This window comes from Leopardus geoffroyi, chromosome D1, assembly GCF_018350155.1.
Source record: "Leopardus geoffroyi isolate Oge1 chromosome D1, O.geoffroyi_Oge1_pat1.0, whole genome shotgun sequence".
Classification (NCBI taxonomy): domain Eukaryota; kingdom Metazoa; phylum Chordata; class Mammalia; order Carnivora; family Felidae; genus Leopardus; species Leopardus geoffroyi.
Window position 1 is genome coordinate 87,432,704 of NC_059329.1, and position 19,565 is coordinate 87,452,268.

At 34.2% G+C, this 19,565-nt stretch overlaps 1 protein-coding gene across 1 annotated transcript in view; it reads right to left on the reverse strand.

The window, feature by feature from the left end:
* Positions 1–19,565, reverse strand: part of CSTF3 (cleavage stimulation factor subunit 3) — a 72,488-nt gene that overhangs the window by 44,538 nt on the left and 8,385 nt on the right. Inside the window, exons 2-3 of the mRNA XM_045484892.1 lie at positions 12,770–12,871; positions 12,552–12,647 (exon numbers count right to left, since the gene is read on the reverse strand). Of these exons, the coding sequence (XP_045340848.1) occupies positions 12,552–12,647; positions 12,770–12,871 (198 nt within the window). The remainder of the gene's footprint in view (positions 1–12,551; positions 12,648–12,769; positions 12,872–19,565) is intronic.

Here is a 19,565-nt window from a genome sequence, read left to right on the forward strand (position 1 = left end):
AATAAAACTCACAATTGCTCAATAAGAACTAGAAGGTAAAACGTATTGTTCTCATATTAATGTTGAATATAAAGTTTTAAAGAATGAGTTCTTATAAATTAAAAAGTCCAGAATTACTAAGATTTGCTGTGTTCAGAAGTCCTTTCTGCTATTTGAAATTAGACCCAAATATGTATTGCTAATTTTTTTTTACACTGTGAAGAGTAACAAACAACAAAGATTTTACAAATTGTAAGATGAAGCTGGACTTAGGCTTCATGGAAGCTATTGTACCATGCTTCTTCAAAAACATTTCTAACAACTGTATGTGGTTGTGAGTGGCTATACATTATCTATTTTTTTTCAAGGGACTAGGAGCCCAGAACCAGGAATTAGAATACTTGACTGTAAGCCCCTTTCCCACTTACTTAAACATTAATTTTGTTGATCCTAAATCTCAGTAAAGCTGACCATCTGAAAAAAAAGGAAGGATAATACATACCTACCTCAAAAGGGAAACTGTGATTAATCAGATATCCCATATAAAGTACTGAACACAGTACCAGAATATGTTAAAGGACCCATAAATCTGAGCTATTCTCGTTGAGGCCAATAATGAGAATACTGAAGGAAAAATTCACTATCAACAAGATACAACTGAAAATCAACAACGGATTTTTAAAATGTAACCTGAACTTTTTCCTTCTAAAAATTTTAAGAAAAATCTTTTACCTATAAAATATCTTCCTCATTTACTTTTTTTCCTTTACATAGTGTCCATACAGAATATTGTTTTCCATAAAATTTAGTTTTTGTAGATCTACAATGAAAATGTAACATAATTGAAAAAACATTTGCTTACTTTTAAGAAGTCAATTCAATTCCATGCATATTTCAGACTATAATCTTTAAGTTACTGCAAATGTATTTAAACTTAAAATAAGTTGCCTCTTGGGGCACCTGGGTGGCTCAGTCGGTTAAGCTTACGACTTCAGCTCAGGTCATGATCTCACGGCTTGTGGGTTCGAGCCCTGCGTGGGGCTCTGTGCTGACAGCTTAAAGCCTGCAGCCTGCTTTAGATTCTGTGTCTCCCTCTCTGCCCCAGCCCCGCTTGTGCTCTCTCTCAAAAATAAATATTTAAAAAAAAAATTTTTTTTTAAAGTTGCCTCTTCGTGGTAAAAAATAAAAAAATTCCCACCTACTCCTTATTAAACAGTTCTGGGGGCCCCTGGGTGGCTCAGTCAGTTGAGCATCTGACTTTGGCTTCGGTCATGATCTCACAGTTCCTGAGTTGGAGCCCCATGTTGGGCTCTGTGCTGACAGCTCCGAGCCTGGAGCCCGCTTCAGATTCTTTGTCTCCCTCTCTCTCTCTGCCCCTCCTCTACTCACGCTCGCTCTCTCTAAAAATAAATAAACATAATAAACATAAATAATATAAAAACATAAAATAAACAAACATAAATAAACAAAATAATAATAAACATAGTAATAAACATAAAACATAATAAACATAAAAATATTTTTTAAAAAATTACAACAGTTCTAAAGACAATTCTTGTCCGGAATGGTTAATGGGACTTTTCCATTTATATACAGACTACTGGAAACAACACTTGGATTCACATTAGTTTTTCCTATTCACGTGAGGAAGGGATAAGAGTGAGAAATAATATAAAATCTAAAATTTTACTTAAAACACAAAGCACAGCAGAAAAAGGACCATAAGGGCATAAAATTCAAATGATCTCATCCATCATAGAAATGGAGAATTTTAGTAACAATGAATCTGGGACAGTTGAAAAATGTAAACATGAGCTGCATATTAAATTATATTAGAACACCAAGGTTCCTTTTCAGTATAATGGTTATTGTGGTTATGTAGGACAATATATAAACAAGAGAAAGATAAAGCATGTATGACAAAACATAACATTCAGTCAAGGAAGAAGGTATATAGGTATTTACTATAATATTCATGCTACTCTTTCAACTTTTCAGTTTCAAAATTTTCATAATAAACATTTGAAAAGCAGGGAGGTGCCTGGCTGGGTCAGTTGACTCTTGATGTCAGGGTATGAGTTCAAGCCCCCCCTTGGGAATGGAATCTACTTAAAGAACCTAACAAACAAAAATGGCTTGCCTAAGATGACAGGAATTCAACAGAAGAGCTTAAAGTATAAAATCCTAGGTCACCAGATTTCAAATTCTGGGCCATTCCTATTCCTCCATACTACCCTTTATAATCTGCAGATTTCCTGCATTTCTTTCAAGAAACTACCAATTCTTCAAATATATCTTTTCTGCACTTATCAAAAACTGATGCTACTGCTGCAGTAAAAGAATTCTGCTGTTGAGACACATGGCAAATAACCCCCTTTCCGCTATTAAAAGGATATCACAGACACATATAAATAAATTCTTTGGACTTGGAATGTCTGTTCTTTAATTATAAATCTCACTTTCTGTTAACTCAGGAAATTCAAATTTAATCAAACAGCCTGCTTTTAGGAAAATACCACTACCATGGTGTAAGCAATCTTTAATTGCTAGTAGAGAAATTATTTCCTTTAAAGTGGTAACTTTCTAATTTGTGCCTCAGGCAGCAACGAAATTATTTAAGTACTTTAAAGATACAGCATTTGCAAATACAGTATTTATCTAGATGATTTTCCCCCTTACTTTCCAACCTGTTCTAAAGCCAAAGACCTAATGATTTTTTTTAAATATAAAATTATTTGAAATAATTTGCCATTTGGCCAGCTAATAAATCAATAAAAGATACTCATTTCCTATGGCCTCCAGCAGTTCTTATAAAAATATAGAACTAGTTAAGTTTCTATAAACCTAATGAGTCAAGGAAATGTTATCTTTCCCCTATGTGATTTATGATAGAATTTAAAGGCATTACTAATAGAGTATACGATCTGGAAAACTTGCTCCTATTATAAACCACTGAAATCGTATAAATCATCACCTTTCTAACAACCCTTACTACTAACCTGTTTAAAATGTGGAAGGAAAGAAAAGCTACTACTTTCCAGTAGTTTTCAAACACAAAAAGGCTTGAAGTTTGAGTCATCAATATAGAGTACATATTTACAACACTCAACGATAAACATTCCAAAAAAACTAGGTAATGTCAAAAAAAAATCAATGATTCCTGCAAAAATTGTTTACAATTTCAAAATGAAGTGGGTAACTATTTAATGAGAAATAGGATTTTTACAGTTGCAAAGTATCTCATTGTTTTATTAATTATGAAAGCAGTAATAGTGACTACACAGTGGAGAAAATGGGCACCAATGACATCACCAATAAGGGGTAAATAAACATCATGTGCCTCTGGATGAGAGAGTGAGAACACACACATCATTTGCAGCTTTTCAGTTGATATGTATATTTCCTGAATGAGGAAATATCAAACTTAAAGCTGAGGAACTGTTCAACATCAAAGGAGGCTAAAGAGGAATGGCAACTATGTACAACTTTGGATTACACTACTAATTTAGAAGAAAACTGCTATAATATACTGAAAATACACTGAAACTGTATGTTAAACTAAAATTTAAATTAAAAAAATTAAATGGAAAAAAAAATACACCAAAGTATAAAGGTTGTGATGTATGCAATCCAATCTCCTATGGTTCAGGAAGATACAGAATTGATAAAGTGTATGTGAAATCTTAAAAGCTGTCCAATCAGGGTAAAGCATATATAAATTCTTTGCATTGTTCTTGCAACTCTAAGTTTAAAACATTTTTTAAAAATGCAAAAATGTCAGTTTATTACCCATAAAAGCTCTAACTTGCTATTCAACCCATAACAAAGCAGATTATAAACCATGTGGTTGGCATACAATCTGAATCTTCAACTCTAAATAATCTAAATAGTGATGTTTTAAGCATTTCTCATCTACTAACATATCCTAAGAGAACCACAAAACCTCAAAAATTCACTTATTAAACAAGTTAAAGGATTAATAATAGTAATAATAATGGTAGATGAGGGGATTAAATGTACAGGGGCAGATGGCTGGCTCAGTCAGGAGAGCATGAGACTCTTGATCTTGGAGTCATTAGTTCAAGCCCCACGTTGGGTACAGAAATAAACAAAGCTTTAAAAGATAAAATTGGGGTGCTTAGGTGGCTCAGTTGGTTAAGCATCTGGACCCCATTATCTCATGTTCGTGGGTTCAAGCCCCGCACCAGGCTTTGTCCTGTAAGTATGGAACCTGTTTAGGATTCTCTTCCTCTACAATTCCGCCCCCCCCCCGCCATAAATGTACAGTGCACGAAACAAAGTTTTTTGTTTACAATCTCCCCAAATACTTGTAAGCTCCCTCCTATGACAGTGTACATTTTCACAAGGTATTTCATTAAGGTAATATTTTTGACATTTAAGTTTTATGAAATTTAGATATACTACTCCAGTTCTTCTACGAATATCACTGCTGCCAAAATTCTCAACTATCAGATGGAAATAAGTCAACTCTCCTAAGGACAGGTATCAACCAGAAATACTAAAATCACCATTTGTTAAAAGCCGTATTTGATTTAAAAGCTATCAAAACACACTAAGGGAGACATTTTTTTTTTAATAAGGAAACAAGAGTTAAAAATGGTTGAGAAACACTGCACTCCTCTGTGGGGTGAAAAATTCAGAAACCTGACTACAGAAATAGCTAGGAATAATGACTGGTTCTTTGTTAAAACACTCCATCATCTCCCATCTCCCAAAAGAATGAGTAGTACTTACATATATTCAAGCCCTAACTAAATGAATGGATGGTTAGCTAATAATCTGAAAAGAAGATGTGGTATTCATGTTTAAAGACTCTCTCAAGAGTTGAGGGTGGGGCACCTGGGTGGCTCAGTCAGGCAAGCATGAGTTTGGCTCAGGTCACAATCTCACATATCTTGAGCTGAAGCCCTGCACTGGGCTCTCTGCTGTCAGCGCAGAGCCCATTTGGGGTCCTCGGTCTCTCTTTCTCTCTGCCCCTCCCCAGCTCACACTCTTCTCTCCGTCTCAAAAATAAACATTTAAAATAAAAGGAGTTAAGGGTTAGTTATCCAAAAAAAGCTGCAGTAATTTTAAGTCATATTTTCCAGTTTAAGTGGTCCTTCCTGAATACATGACACTCTTATTTGCTGCTACTTAAGTAATTACATTGTTTTTTTGTTTTGTTTTGTTTTTAAAGTTTCCAGGGCTAGAAAATTGGGTTTCAAACCCAGGAATTAAGTCAGCAACTAAAAAACTGTCAATGTTCAATAACACTACCATTATCCTGATTGCAGATCTACGAAACAGTCACCACACTGTTAGGAATACTACTAAGCACACAATGCATGCTTCTAAGATTACTTCTAGATTGATTATATATTGAGTGATCTATCACAGTGTAGTCAAAAAAGCCAGGAGACTAATAACTTCATAATCCAGGCAAATAAAGGTAGTATTCTGTGAGATATGAAATATACTCACAGCAACAAGACTCCTTTATTGTCTTTTAAAGCCTCAACTCCAAAACTAGTTGCCAGAAACACCGAACAGTAAGTTTCCATGTGCCCATTCTGTGGAGATGGAGTCAGCATTAATGGTATGCTAACTGCCAAGCTTGCAGGTTTTAAAAGCTTCCCAGGTGATCCCATAGCACTATAGTTTCTAAACTTTGATTCTAAGGTAAAAAAAAAAAAAAAAAAAAATTAAAAAAAAAAATTAAAAAATTTAAAAAAGCGGGGGGGGGGGGGGGGTGGCGCCTGACTTCACCTCAGGTCATGATCTTGCGGTCTGTGTGGTTTTGAGCCCCGCGTTGGGCTCTGTGCTGACAGCTCAGAGCCTGGAGGCTGCTTCGGATTCTGTGTCTTCCTCTCTCTCAAAACTAAACATTAAAGAAAAATTTAAACTTTGATTCTAAGGGATAATATCTTGCTTTACGTCACTCACATATGAAGTGGCTAAATTAATTCACCTTTCCACTCTGAATTTCAGATTCAAACTTAATATCCTTGGGGCGCCTAGGTGGCTCAGTCAGTTAAGTGTCCAACTCTTGGTGTCAGCTAAGGCCATGATCTCATGGTTGTGAGTTTGAGCCCCACTCTGGACTCTGCACTTACAATGCAGAGCCTGCTTAGGATTCTCTGTCTCCCTCTCTCTCTGCCCCCAACCCACTTATGCTCTCTCTCAAACTAAACCAAAAAAAAAAAAAAAAAAAAAAATTTTAAACTTAAGGTCCTCTTTGGGTTTAAATATACAGCACTAGGAGGGGTGCCTGGGTGGCTCAGTCATTTAAGCATCTGACTCTTGATTTTAGCTCAGGTCATGATCTCATGGTTCATTGAGTTCAAGCCCTATGTTGGGCTCTGCGTTGACAGTGCAGGGCCTGCTTGGGATTCTCTTTCCCTGTCTCAACTCCTCCCCTACTCATACTCTCAAAATAATACTTAAAAAATAAATATACAATACTTGTATATTCAGTTGTTGATTTCAAGGAAACCATCATGGCAAAATGCTCAACACTCCGTTTTCTTAAAATTCAACATGAAAGGGGCGCCTGGGTGGCTCAGTCGGTTGAGCATCCAACTTTGACTCAGGTCATGATCTCACGGTTTGTGAGTTCCAGCCCCACATCGGGCTCTGTGCTGACAGCTCAGAGCCTGGAGTCTGCTTCAGATTCTGTGTCTCCCTCTCTCTCTGGCCCTCCTCCACTCATGCTCTGTGTCTCTCTCTCAAAAATAAACAAACATTAAAATTCAACATGAAAAAGTTAAAAGAAAATGTCATCATAAAAGACCTTTTTCCTTATCACTGTGTGAGGTGATGGATGTTAACTAAACATTGTGGGTATCATTTCACAGTATATACATTTATCAAATTGATATATTGCACACCTTAAACTTATGCAGTGTTATAGGTCATTTATATCTCCACACAACCAGAAGAGAAAAAACTTTCCCATATAGAAATATGTAGACAAAGACTTACAATGTTATCTGTATATGCTAGAGCTAAAATTTTGTATTTTAAAAAATGTCATAATGCAGTATCACATAAATAAATGTACTAGAAAGCTTAAAAATAGCTTTTGGGACAGTTATACTGGCCTTATTACATTTTGAAGTATTATTCCAAAACCACATGTCAATCCTGTCTTTGACATTAGATTTTTGTTTTTAGAACTATCACTTAACATTACCAAATAGAAAATTTTTCTTTGGGGGGGAGGGGTCTCCTAGCATACAAAATGGTAAAACTTACCCCATGTTATGCTTCCCTGAGCCTTAGAAAAGCCGTTTAGTTTCTCAACAAGTTGTATTCAAAGCAAATATTCACAATTTTGTTGGAACTGCTGTGGATTCTGAATATGTGGGGGAAAAAATTTATAGACTTCAATGTACCACACCATCATATTAACCACTACACCACCATATTAACCAACTGTTTTCCACTCCAAAGTTGCTGAGAGCAAAACTGTTTAGTAATAAAAATTAGTTCAAAAGAAAATTATTTACAGGAAGAAAAATGCATTCTTGTCCACATCTCAAAATACAGCTTTTAATAGACATCATCAGTATATTTTAGACATCTTCATTTCTTGGAAGTGCCTTGAATCAGACTCATTCAAAAAGGAACAGCTGTTTGCAAGTAGAAAGAACACACTAAACAAAATAAAAAGCAATGAACCCATTAGAAAAAAACTGAGCCTTAGACTTTAAGATTTGTTTTTTAAAGAGAAAGTCAATTAATTGCCACCTGGTTCCTTTATGCTCAAGTTAGAACCAAAAATGCAGAGCACCCTCAAAAGGCTTTTCTGTTAAGATTATTTCCAATATGGAGGTTTCACTTCATAATATTATGAAGGGCTTATGTGTTTGTGTTTATTCATGGATGCCATATTGGAGCATAACTAATACCTCCCAGAATAGGGGAAGTGGGTCATATACCAAAATAATCCCCTAAGACCTTACTGATTACAATGCCCCATGATTTAAAAAAACAAACAAACCACTAAATATTAGGTATTATAATATTAAGTATTGTTATTCCATAAATGCCCAAGAAACTTAGGCTAGAGCATTACCCACAGGGAAACTTAAAACTACATGATCAAATAGCCCTTTTTGTTCCATAATAAATTTGAGAACGTGTGTACTTTTTTATTAAAATCTGGTCAGAGATGCCTTTTCCACATTTTCAGAATATACCATAAATCTTATTACACGCAATGAAGTAGAATATGAAGAAGCTATCTTAAAAATCTGAGTCTTCGCAAAGGAAAAAAGAGGACCATTATTTTTTTAATTTGTGTATCAGTGACTGCAAAGATTATAATTTTCCTTTAAAAAGTGGAGAAATATAAATATACAGGCAATTAGGCTGATTAGTACAAGGTTTTGCTTGAAAATAAATCACTACATTTCACATAAAATACTAAATTATCTAAAGACAAAGAATAGAAAATAAGATTTTTTTAAAAAGAAATTTTATCTAAATTAGCTATGTCCTTTTGCAAAATAGTTTTTATTATACAATGCCTGGGTGAAGAGAAAAGGCCTCAAGGAAAAAAAAATGTATAGATCAAGTTAGTATCACTGACAAAACCTAAACATCTATGCTACAATAATGGAAGGGAATATGGACAGAATACAGTATTTCAGTAAAACCTGAAATAGAAGTTTACTGCTTATAATAATAAACACACAAATATTTCCTTTGGTTTAAAAAATAGTATGTAATTATTCAAAGCACTTTCAGATATCTGATTACTCAGTTCTGTGTTTGCAAATCAGTCCTGTTTTCTTTTATACCCCTACACTACATTTATACATGCATTTAAGAAACTATAGATTAAAGAGCATGTTGCATTTTAGAGTACAATCTGAATAATCACACAGACATGGACCAACATTTATTACAAACAGGAAAAGAGCAGATCTATAAGAAAAGAGTACAGATGTTTTTAAAAAGAGACTGCAAGTTGAAGTATAGAAAAGAAATAATTTATATGATAATGCAATAATTTTATCTGCATTTAAAAAATCACATTGCTCAAAATATACAAAACATTATAACAACAGTAGTTTGAACTGCTACTTAGAGATATTAAAACAGTATTGACAGTGGAGAAGTTTATTTCAATTTAGGTCATTCATGTTCCATCCTGAGTTCACTTCCATTTTCCAAGAAGAAAGGTATTTTTTAAGAGTCATTTTTCCCAAGTAGAAAGGTTATTTTGAAAAACTGAAATGTATACTTTACAACCCATTTTAATAAGGATTCATGTTTTTAAAATCTTTTAAAATAAAAAGCCATCGATTCTCTATATACTTTTATTAAAGAATTACAGCTTTCACAGATAGCAAGATACATTGTTGCTATTACCAGCAGCATTACCTTCTTCATTTCTCCTTCAGCTACCAATAAAAACCATCATCCTTTTGTAGAAAAATTTCTTATGAATGTGGCCTAATTCAAAACAAATTACTCCTAACAGTAAAATATTGTAGCTTATGTGCTGTCACATTGATTACCTAGCTATATGAATAGCTACAGAAACCACAAAGGGAAAAACAACTTAAAGAATATGGCAAAACTATAAATTTTCTCAGTTTTGTGATATTTAGTAACCCTTTTAACCACCCTAAAAAGTGGGTATTTACAGAGCACTGAGGCTTTGACTGGGTATCCCACTTAACCTCTGGTGTTTCCATAGAATTAATATGTACAACACTCAAGTAATCTGGCTTAATTTTGAAATTATATAATTATAACAAATACACAGATATTGGTTCTAAGTGCCCTTTCATTAGAACAAGAGAATTTTATATCCAACAATTTCTATGCTTTAGCAAAAAATTAAAAGTGGGTAATGAATTAAGGATGATAGTTCAATAAAGCTCAAATTTTACACAAGTAGCTAGGTATTATAAATGCCACTGATATGAGAAAAGCTGATATACTTGCAAATACTGAAAATATCAGATTAGTGTCACTAACTCCTTTCCTAAAAATTATTTATATTATGCTCTCATTTGCAACTTATGTTTCAAATTTAAAAGCAAAAAAACAAAAACAAAAACAAAAACTCCAAAACCGAAAAACTCGTTTTTGCTACTTGTTCTTAGTAGGACTTACAACTCTCTCTGGGGAAGCAAATTATCTGTTGTTATTAATGATGTATGTATTTTCATTAGAAAAGTACTAAATGTATTTGGACTCACACACATTGGTTTAACTGACCATAAATAAACAAAACATAATTTTCCCGCCATGAAGTACTGAGTTACAACAAATGTATTAAAAAAACTTTATTTTCTTGAGAGTGCATACAAAATGTTATGTAAACACTGTTAGTATTACCTTTAAAGACATTCTAATTATTACTTCAGATTTGAATGTATTATAAAGAGGTTATGTGTCTCCTCCAGAAATATTAAAGGCCACACTGGGTGAAATGACCAAAGAAAACTTTAGCCTCTTACAGGCTAAACAAAGTACAAAATGTGAAAATAAAAAAATAAAGAGCAAATCAGGAAAAGAGAAAAACACAGCTCCGGGTATGCATTTCTAAATCAGCAATTTTAACATTTTAATTCCTAAACCAAAAATGTAAATTTTACAAAACACACATATATATATATTCTTTACCATTTTTTCTCAAAAGATGTTTTATACATACATTCATATTTATGTGTGTGTATGTGTGTGAAATAACTGCAAGTCTTACCAATTAAATAAATCGGGCAACTGCTAGCAGCTCTGAAATATTAAATGAAATGAGCCTATTATTTAGACAATTTCAGCCTTGAAAGAACATCTGGTCCGTCTTAGAATTCTTTTTTATAATGCATTTCATATCTTTAGTTAGGAAATGGGAGAAACAGACTCATTCAGTTCCTACAGAATGGAGTATCTGCCAGTTTCAGTTTAACTTATAATAAAATGCACAAATATCTGAATATTTGAGAACTTTCTAAAACTAAAGTACTACTTCATTATATAAAAACTACTATGCATCAATTATGTTCATGTCTGATGAGTTTGCATATAAGTTAATGTGTTTGTAAAATCAAACCGGAATGTAGACCAAGTACAGGTGATCCAAGGTTCTTTGATTTAATGAGTATTACAAAGCAGCACTGGGTTCAGCACACTTCAGACAGGCCTATTCACTCACCTGGTGAATTCCATGTCAGTCTACTCTGATGATTAAATATATTAAGGAAAGAAATGGTCCCAAAGGGTAACTGATGAAACCTTAAAGTCTTGGACCAAAACCACAACCAAACTCCATGTAAGGTACAATCTCTCTCACACATACAAACACACATACCACATACACAACCACACACAAAAAATTTAATACACACACACAATGTTCCTGTTATTGTCCAGTAATCTCCCCTCACCCCAAAGTAATATACTATAAACCATAGCACAAATACAGTAAGTACACTGTAGCCTCAATTTAAACTGGCTATTGGTTGGGTCCATTATGAGGAACACATCACAGGTGACACTGTGTTGTGTTAAATTCTGTTTAGTACTGCTGATGACTAAATCCCTTTAAACAGGTCCAAAACAGACCCATAGATCATCAAATTTCAGTTATCATGGAGAACGTTAAGATGAGGCTGCAGTGTATTTGATTATGTTGAGAATTTATAACATTCAAAATAAGAATACTTCTTAGTATTATAAATTATAAAAAGAAATGGATAGAATTTTCAGCGTAATGTGGATATCAATTATTCCCATCTCACCCCTTCCATCCCATTAATTTATAATCTGAAAGATGATTACTTGGTGCTATTGTTATCGATACATTAATGCTTTATTATCATCTTGACTGCTAACCTCAGTTGTCAAAAATGAACATTTCCCTTCTAATCATAATCAAGAATGAGGCCCTTACTCTTTAAAATAAACGTGCCTGACTTAAAATTTCAAGACAGTTAGAAAGCAAGGAAAAAAAAAAAATCAAAGTATCACTGGGTGAATTATGATTACACAAATTTGAATCACATTAGCTTATTCCCAAATAATGGAAACTTTATCCCCTTAAAAAACTTTAAATTACTGAAGTGCTTACATTTATTGACAAACCATGCATTTTCACAAAATTAAAACCTGAAACAATTTTTCACCTACATGTTTCACCACTCAATATACCCTATAAAACTAAGTTAACATTTCCATATTTTCTCATAGTACCATTCATATTAGTTTGTAAGTAGGAATAAAAAGAAAAATGAGTTCTAAATAAATGACACAGGAGGCAATAAATTGACACATGACAAGTAAATAAAAGGCTAAAGCACTCCAATACCATTGAAACTGTTTTAATGTTGTTGCAACTCCAAAATGCAACAATCATCAGCTTGTAAAGACCCAAATTTCAAAAATTCACTTTAATTACTCCTTCATACCTATTTTACAAAATAAAGGCAAGAGACATTTAAATCCTCCTTGTCCTAGTTGTGCTATCTATGTTCCTAACTTGTTTTCTATCACACTAGTGTATGCTGCAATTCCCATCAGATGCTATATAAGAAAAAATAAAATAAAATATTAACCTCTGCTTCAATGTATAGTTTCCAGAATCTGCCAGAACTGGGGAACTGGGCAACAAGGCGTTCATAAGTCTTCCGTGCTTTGTCTATAGGTTGATTCTAAAATTGAAAACCAATAAACAGCATTTACAATGTTAGGATTATGAAAATATTATTTACTGCAGAACCAAGTAGTGTGATTGGACCCATAGAGAAGGAAATGTAATCCTATATCACTAAACCTGTGCCTCTCGAATGAGAATGCTCCAAGCGTCAAGGTCATATGGATTCTCTTCTAATTTCTTTTCAGCTTTCTTCACCTTCTCTGGGACATACTCAGCTGCCTGGGAGAAAGAAAAATAACAAACTGATGTTACTGTTTTAAAAATTTCATGCCTAAATTAATCCAAGCACAAGATTATCAGTCTCTAATATAAAAGCATAAAAATGTCCTCTTACAAAAGAGGCCTGCATTTTCTATAATCTATATTATGCTATCATAAGTCACCTGCATAAAAACAAAATCTAATGATCACATACTTTTAAAAAACATTTTAAAATTTAAACCCATTTTTCACATTAAATATTACAGAGCAGCCGTTCTCAAACTCTGTGGTCTGAAATACATTTTAAAATTTAAACCCATTTTTCACATCAAATATTACACAGCAGCCGTTCTCAAACTCTGTGGTCTTAAGACGGACCCCTTTCATACTCTTAAAAATTACTTGGTATGCCAAAGAGCATTTCGTTTATGTGATTATTTCAATATTTACTATATTAGAAATTAAAATGGAAAAATGTTAAATATTTATTCACATACAAATAATAAAATTATTTGCATGTTAACAAATACTTTTAAGAAAAATAAATTTAAAAATTCAGTCAATACCCTTGTATTATGTATTTGCAAATCTACTTAATGTCCAATTGTTTTAAATGTAGCTGGATTTTTATATCTGCTTCTGCATTCTATCTGTTGTGATAGCACATGTAAAAATTCCACTGTACTCTCATGAGAGATTAAGAGTGATAGGGCAAAAATGTCTTAGATTTATTATGAAACAGTACAAACTCACAAAATGAACCTCTGAAAGTCTTAGGAATCCCTGGGGTCTGTGGACCAACTTTGAGAAACACTGCTATAGAGCATTCACCCTGAGCCACAAAAAGGAAAAGCATGAAATGACATGGAAATTTTATTTTTTTAGTTGAGAGAGAGACAGAGACAGAGAGCCGGAAGGGCGGAGCAGAGGAGGGAGAAAGAGAATCTTAAGCAGGCTCCACATTCAGCATGGAGCCTGATACAAGGCTCAATCCATGCCCCTGGGATCACGATGTGAGTCAAAATCAAGGAGCAGGCATTCAACCAAGTGAGTCACCCAGGTGCCCCTGGAAATTTTATTTTGATGTAAAGATTTTAAAAACAGGACTCACAAATGATTTATACAGCATCACTAAAACTATAAAAGAAACTTGCAATAAGAGATTTATAAGACTGTACTAAAATGTCTAGTGGTCATGTATGGGTGATGGGTGGTAGTTTTATTTTTATTATAGAAATATAATCTTAAAAAAATTATTGCCTAAAATAGTAGCTAGCACTTGAAGCAAAAATACAACTACTTCTCAAATTGTTGTTCAGAATACTACTATGTACCACAAAAAGAAACTGATATTCAAATAAGTCAGATACATGTTAACCTATAAAAGTTTTGTCTTTTTGCAGGACTTCTTGAAATCTGTAATATGGCAAAACACAATAATGTTCGAGATAGACAGGGAAACACTGCCGCTAAGAGCTTTCTTTTTTCCTTTCTTCAGTGGCAATTAATATCTCATAGAAAATTACTGTCAAAACTCCAGTTGGGAAAAAACACTTTAAATTATGAGTTTAGAAAACAAAATTACCAAGGAGAAATAATACTCTCTTCTTTGGAATAAATTATTTAGAAAGAAAAACATATTTTAAAAGATTAATGTAAATTTATATCAAAATTATGATGTTTTACTAATATACAAGAGCTTCATAAGCAGGCCAGCTTAAGAAGCTAAAACTGGAAAAATTTAATGAAGAGGACTACTGGCTCCAACCATATGTTATAACACAAAATGACAAGGCAAGTTTGGTAATGGTGACAAACCAATCACTGGTTCAAGATGATTAAGAAAGAGAATGATATATGGAAAATGAACAAAGGTGATATTTTAAATCAGAATGATAGATTATTTAATGTACAGTGTTAGAATAACTGCAGTCAACTTTATCAAAATAAAGTTGAATTACTATTTTATCCTTTCTACCAAAGTAAATTTCAGATAGATCAAAGATTTAAACACAACAAAAAAAGAACTAGAGGAAAAAATAACTGAAATGTATCTGTGCATAGAAAAAACTTTTCCGGGGCGCCTGGGTGGCTCAGTCAGTTGAGCGTCCGACTTCGGCTCAGATCATGATCTCGGGTTCTTGAATCTCTTGAGATTGAGCCCTACATGGGGCTATGTGCTGACAGCTCAGAGCCTAGAGCCTGCTGCGGATTCTGTGTCTCCCTCTCCCTCTGCCCCTCCCCTGCTCGCTCGCGCTCTCTCTCTCTCTCTCAAAAATGAATGTTAAAAAAAAAAAGAAAAAGCTTTTTAGAAGCCTTTGAAGAGTAAACTTAATTCAGTGTAAATTTGTGCATGAAAAAGTATTACAAAGTCAAAAGACTAACCTAAAAAACATCCCAACTTATTTGGCACAGTACTAAATTTATTAACGTACAGTCAATAAAAGACCAGCAGCTCAGAAAGAAAATGGGCAAAGTACTGAAACAGTTCCCAGAAAGAGAAGTTAACAATGACCTTTAAACACTCAAAAGAAATACCAATGTAAACCGTAAGACAGAGACCAAAGTGTTTTACAATCAACATTGCACTGGCAAGGGTATATAAAAACAGACATTCTCACATTGTTGGCAGGGGCAAGTAATCTGATCAAAATTTAACATGAACGTCTGACCCTGAATTCCACTCCTGGCAACTTCTACTGCACACATGCCCAAAGATGTGTACTAAATAAAGAGTCAAGTACTTGGCTGTTTGCTGTTACATAAACTAGAAGTAATTTAAATAATCATGTATACAACAACTGGCTAAATATAGGAATTTGCAGTCACTAAAAAGAACAGAGCAAGACAAGTCTATAGATAGTAACATGGAACTATTACCATAACACTGCGTCAAAAAAAATTGGAGGTGAGCTGGGGAGAGACAGACACACACACACTTACTTTACAATGTATATACTCTTCTACTGTTTAAATTTTTACTATTCACCTTAAAAGTATTTGCTCAGTGCTTAATATGTGCCACACATTGTTGACAGGACACTTGAGATACAACAAATAAAGACTTTTACTTTCAAAGGATTTATTTACTTCTTGAAAAAAAAATTAAAAAACTATCTTAAAAGAAAACTAGGAGTGGGGCACCTGGGTGACTCAGTTAAGCGGCTAACTCTTGATTTCAGCTTGCTTCAGGCTATGCGCTGACAGAGGGAGCCTGCTTGGGATTCTCTATCTACCCCTCCCCCACTCACATGGACTCACTCTCTCAAAATAAATAAATGTAAAAATAAAATAAAACTAGGATCTTAGTTTGTAAGATACCAACTATAATAAAGTGTTAATGATAAAATAAGAAGTAAATCTGATACAAGTACTTTAAATCAGCAAGTAAAAAACAACTAACCAATACCAGTTTTAGTTAAATCAACACTAACAATTAGGGTTTCAAAGCAATCTGATGGGAAGGCAAATCATGATCTGAAAATTAACCAACCAAATTAGATAATGTATATCACAATCTGTAAAACAGCAGAGAAAACTCAGGAAACAGTGTCTAATACTCAACCACCAAAATTGCAGCAAAAAGCATAAATGTCTCCCTGCTAAATAAAACAAGCCATTCCCTTAGTGATTCTCAACCCTGGCAGCACATTAGAACCACCTGGGTGAAAGAGGATTTTAAAAAGATGCTCAAGCCCCACTATCTAGATCAATTAAATCAGAATCCCTAGGAACTGGCCTGGACCATCACTACTTTTATTTTACTTAAAAAAAATTTTTTTAATCACTACTTTAAAAAAATTCCCCAGATGGTTCTAATGTGCAGTCTCAGTTGAAACCACAGCTCTCTGAGGGTTTCATAACCCTTTGTAGTACCCCAGAACTTTCTTACAGTCTAGTGAAGCCTGTGGGCTCTTTCTCATAAGTGTTTTTTTTTCCCCCCAAAGTAGGTACTACACCCAACATGGGGCTTGAATGCACAACATCAGAAGTTGTTTCCTCTACAGACTGAGCCAGCCAGGCGCCCCTCTAAGAATAATGTTCTTAAATACACAAAATAAACAGATACCTCAAAGGAAACCAATTACATTGAAATATAATTATTGAAATATTTTTAAACAAAGTTTTACACAATAACAGACACAACACATTAAATAAGATCTAGCAGTCAGTCTAATGATAAGGGCAACAATATTTGGAATATTTATGTCCAATTACAGCTGTTGCTAACACCGCTAATGTAAAGGTATCTTGCCTACATTCATAAGGAAAGGCTCAATTTCAGTTAGCCATTAGTAAAAACAAAGAGTTTTCCATACAACTTCATAGAATCCCTACAATTCTATCCAGACACCTGGGGGATGGGGTTACAATGGACTAAGAACCGGTGCAAATGATGTTGGAGATCAGATGTAAAAAAGTTTTTGAGCATCTACAATGTAAAGCATTAATCATTATTTGTTAAGTAATAACCCCATTTCATAACAAGAAATATAAACTACATGAATCTACCCAAAGTCTAGTTAGAATCTGACAGAACCATAGCTCAGCTCTTTTCAGACTCTGTTACACCCCTAAATATTTTCCTCTTGCCAAGGATGCAGTTAAATGTTCATAAAATAATTTACATAGATAATTCTCAATCAACTATATCAATTAACAAGAAAGCTACCGAAAATAGCCAAGAATATAGTCTAGTAGTTTTGCGCAATGGATAGCGCATTGGACTTCAAGTACTTTGGGCCACATTTAATTCCTACAATAAAAAGTCATTCATCATCATGAACCAGTTAGGTGGCCAATGGCACAATATTTTTGTTCTCTGGCCTGGGCATATTTCCATACGGCAAAGGAAAATTGAACAGTTTTCTACTATCCACATGGAGACTGGACCTCCACAAGGAATGGAATTGTGTTACTATTTCCTAAATGTTTTGCCCAAAGGAATAGGTCACTTTAAGAAAACTTAGGACAAGTTTCCAGTGCTCACTTGTAATGGAATGAGTTCAGAACTCAGCTTGCTTAGTGTAGCAAAAGAACAGCTGTCCCATAGATACATGGCCCCAAAATTTATTACTATAAGAAACTCTATTACAAATCCAGCTTTTGCCTTTGGAATAAACTACAATCCTATTACCATTCTTTAAGAATGTTAATGGGCAGTGGGATGGAACCCCAATAAGCAGAACAAAAGATGGACTAGTTCCCAAGGCATGCACATTACCAATGATACCAGAACTTTAAGAACTCCTTTGATTTGCAAAATTTTAAAAATCAGAAAAATTACACAATTGTATGGAGTATACGGAGATACATACCAACACATACTATTTCAAATGGGTACAAAACCCAGAAAAATTATGAACTAGATGATATATTTTTTGTATAGGGACAAGATGTTACTCAAGAACTGTCTCTAGCATCTGTTCTATGAACTGTTTTTCTAGTAGTAGCATACTGCTAAAATTAACAACTTATTTTCTTTGGTTACAACAGTAACCAATTTACAACTGGCTAAAAGTCTGAAGGCAGGGTAAACCCATTATGTGTTCAATCTTAAAATTTTCTTTAATAATGGCTTTTTGGAGACATAATCATATATAATTCACTCATTTAATGTATACAATTCACAATAAGTTTTTTAAAACATTTTATCACCCAACAAGAACCATACCCATTAGTCATTACAATTTCCCAATCCCCTAGTCCTAAGCAACCACCAAACTATTTTCAGTCTCCATAAATGTGCGTGTATTTCATGTGAATGAGATTACATAACGTGTTTCTGACTTGCATTTTGAGTGTTTTCAAAGTTCGTGTTTTATCACATATCAGTACATTCCTCTCTAATGCCAAATATTTCATTGTATGGATAATCCCACATTCTGTTTATCAGTTATGGCCATTTGGATTGTTTCCAATTAAAAAAAAATTATTTTGCGGGGGCGCCTGGGTGGTTCAATCGGTTAAGCATCTGATTCAGCTCAGGTCATGATCTTGCGGTTTGTGCATTTGAGCCCTGTTTCGGGCTCTGTGCTGACTGCTCAGAGCTTGGAGCCTGCTTTGAATTCTGTCTCCCTCTCTCTCTACCCCTTCCCCCATTCTTTTCTCTCTCTCAAAAGTAAATAAACATTTAAAAAAATTAATATAGAAGGATTTTAGGTTTATTTATTTTGAAAGAGCCCGTATGAGTGAAGGGCAGAGAGAAGGAGAGAGAATCCCAAGCAGGTTCTGCACTGACAGCAGGGTTCGATCCCATGAACCATGAGATCATGACCTGAACCAAAACCAAGGGTCGGACACTTTACCAACTGAGCCACCCAGGTGCCCCGGATTGTTTCCAATTTTTCAGTAGAGTTCATTTTGTGCTTTGTTATTCTTAGAGACACATGTACACACACACACACACACACACACACACACACACACACACACACACACTCCTACAGGTAATATTGTTAGGTTATATGGGAATTCTATTTTTAACATTTTGAAGAACTGTCAGACTGTTTTCCAAAGTGACTGAACCATTTTACATTCCCACCAACAGTGTATGAGGGTTCCAATTTCTCCACAACCTCACCAACAGTTGTCTTTTGATGATTATAACCATCCTACTGGGTATGAAGTGGTAACTCATGGTGGTTTTGATATACATTTCTCTGATGGTGAACCAAGTTCAGCATTTTTTGATGTTCTTATTGCCCATTTG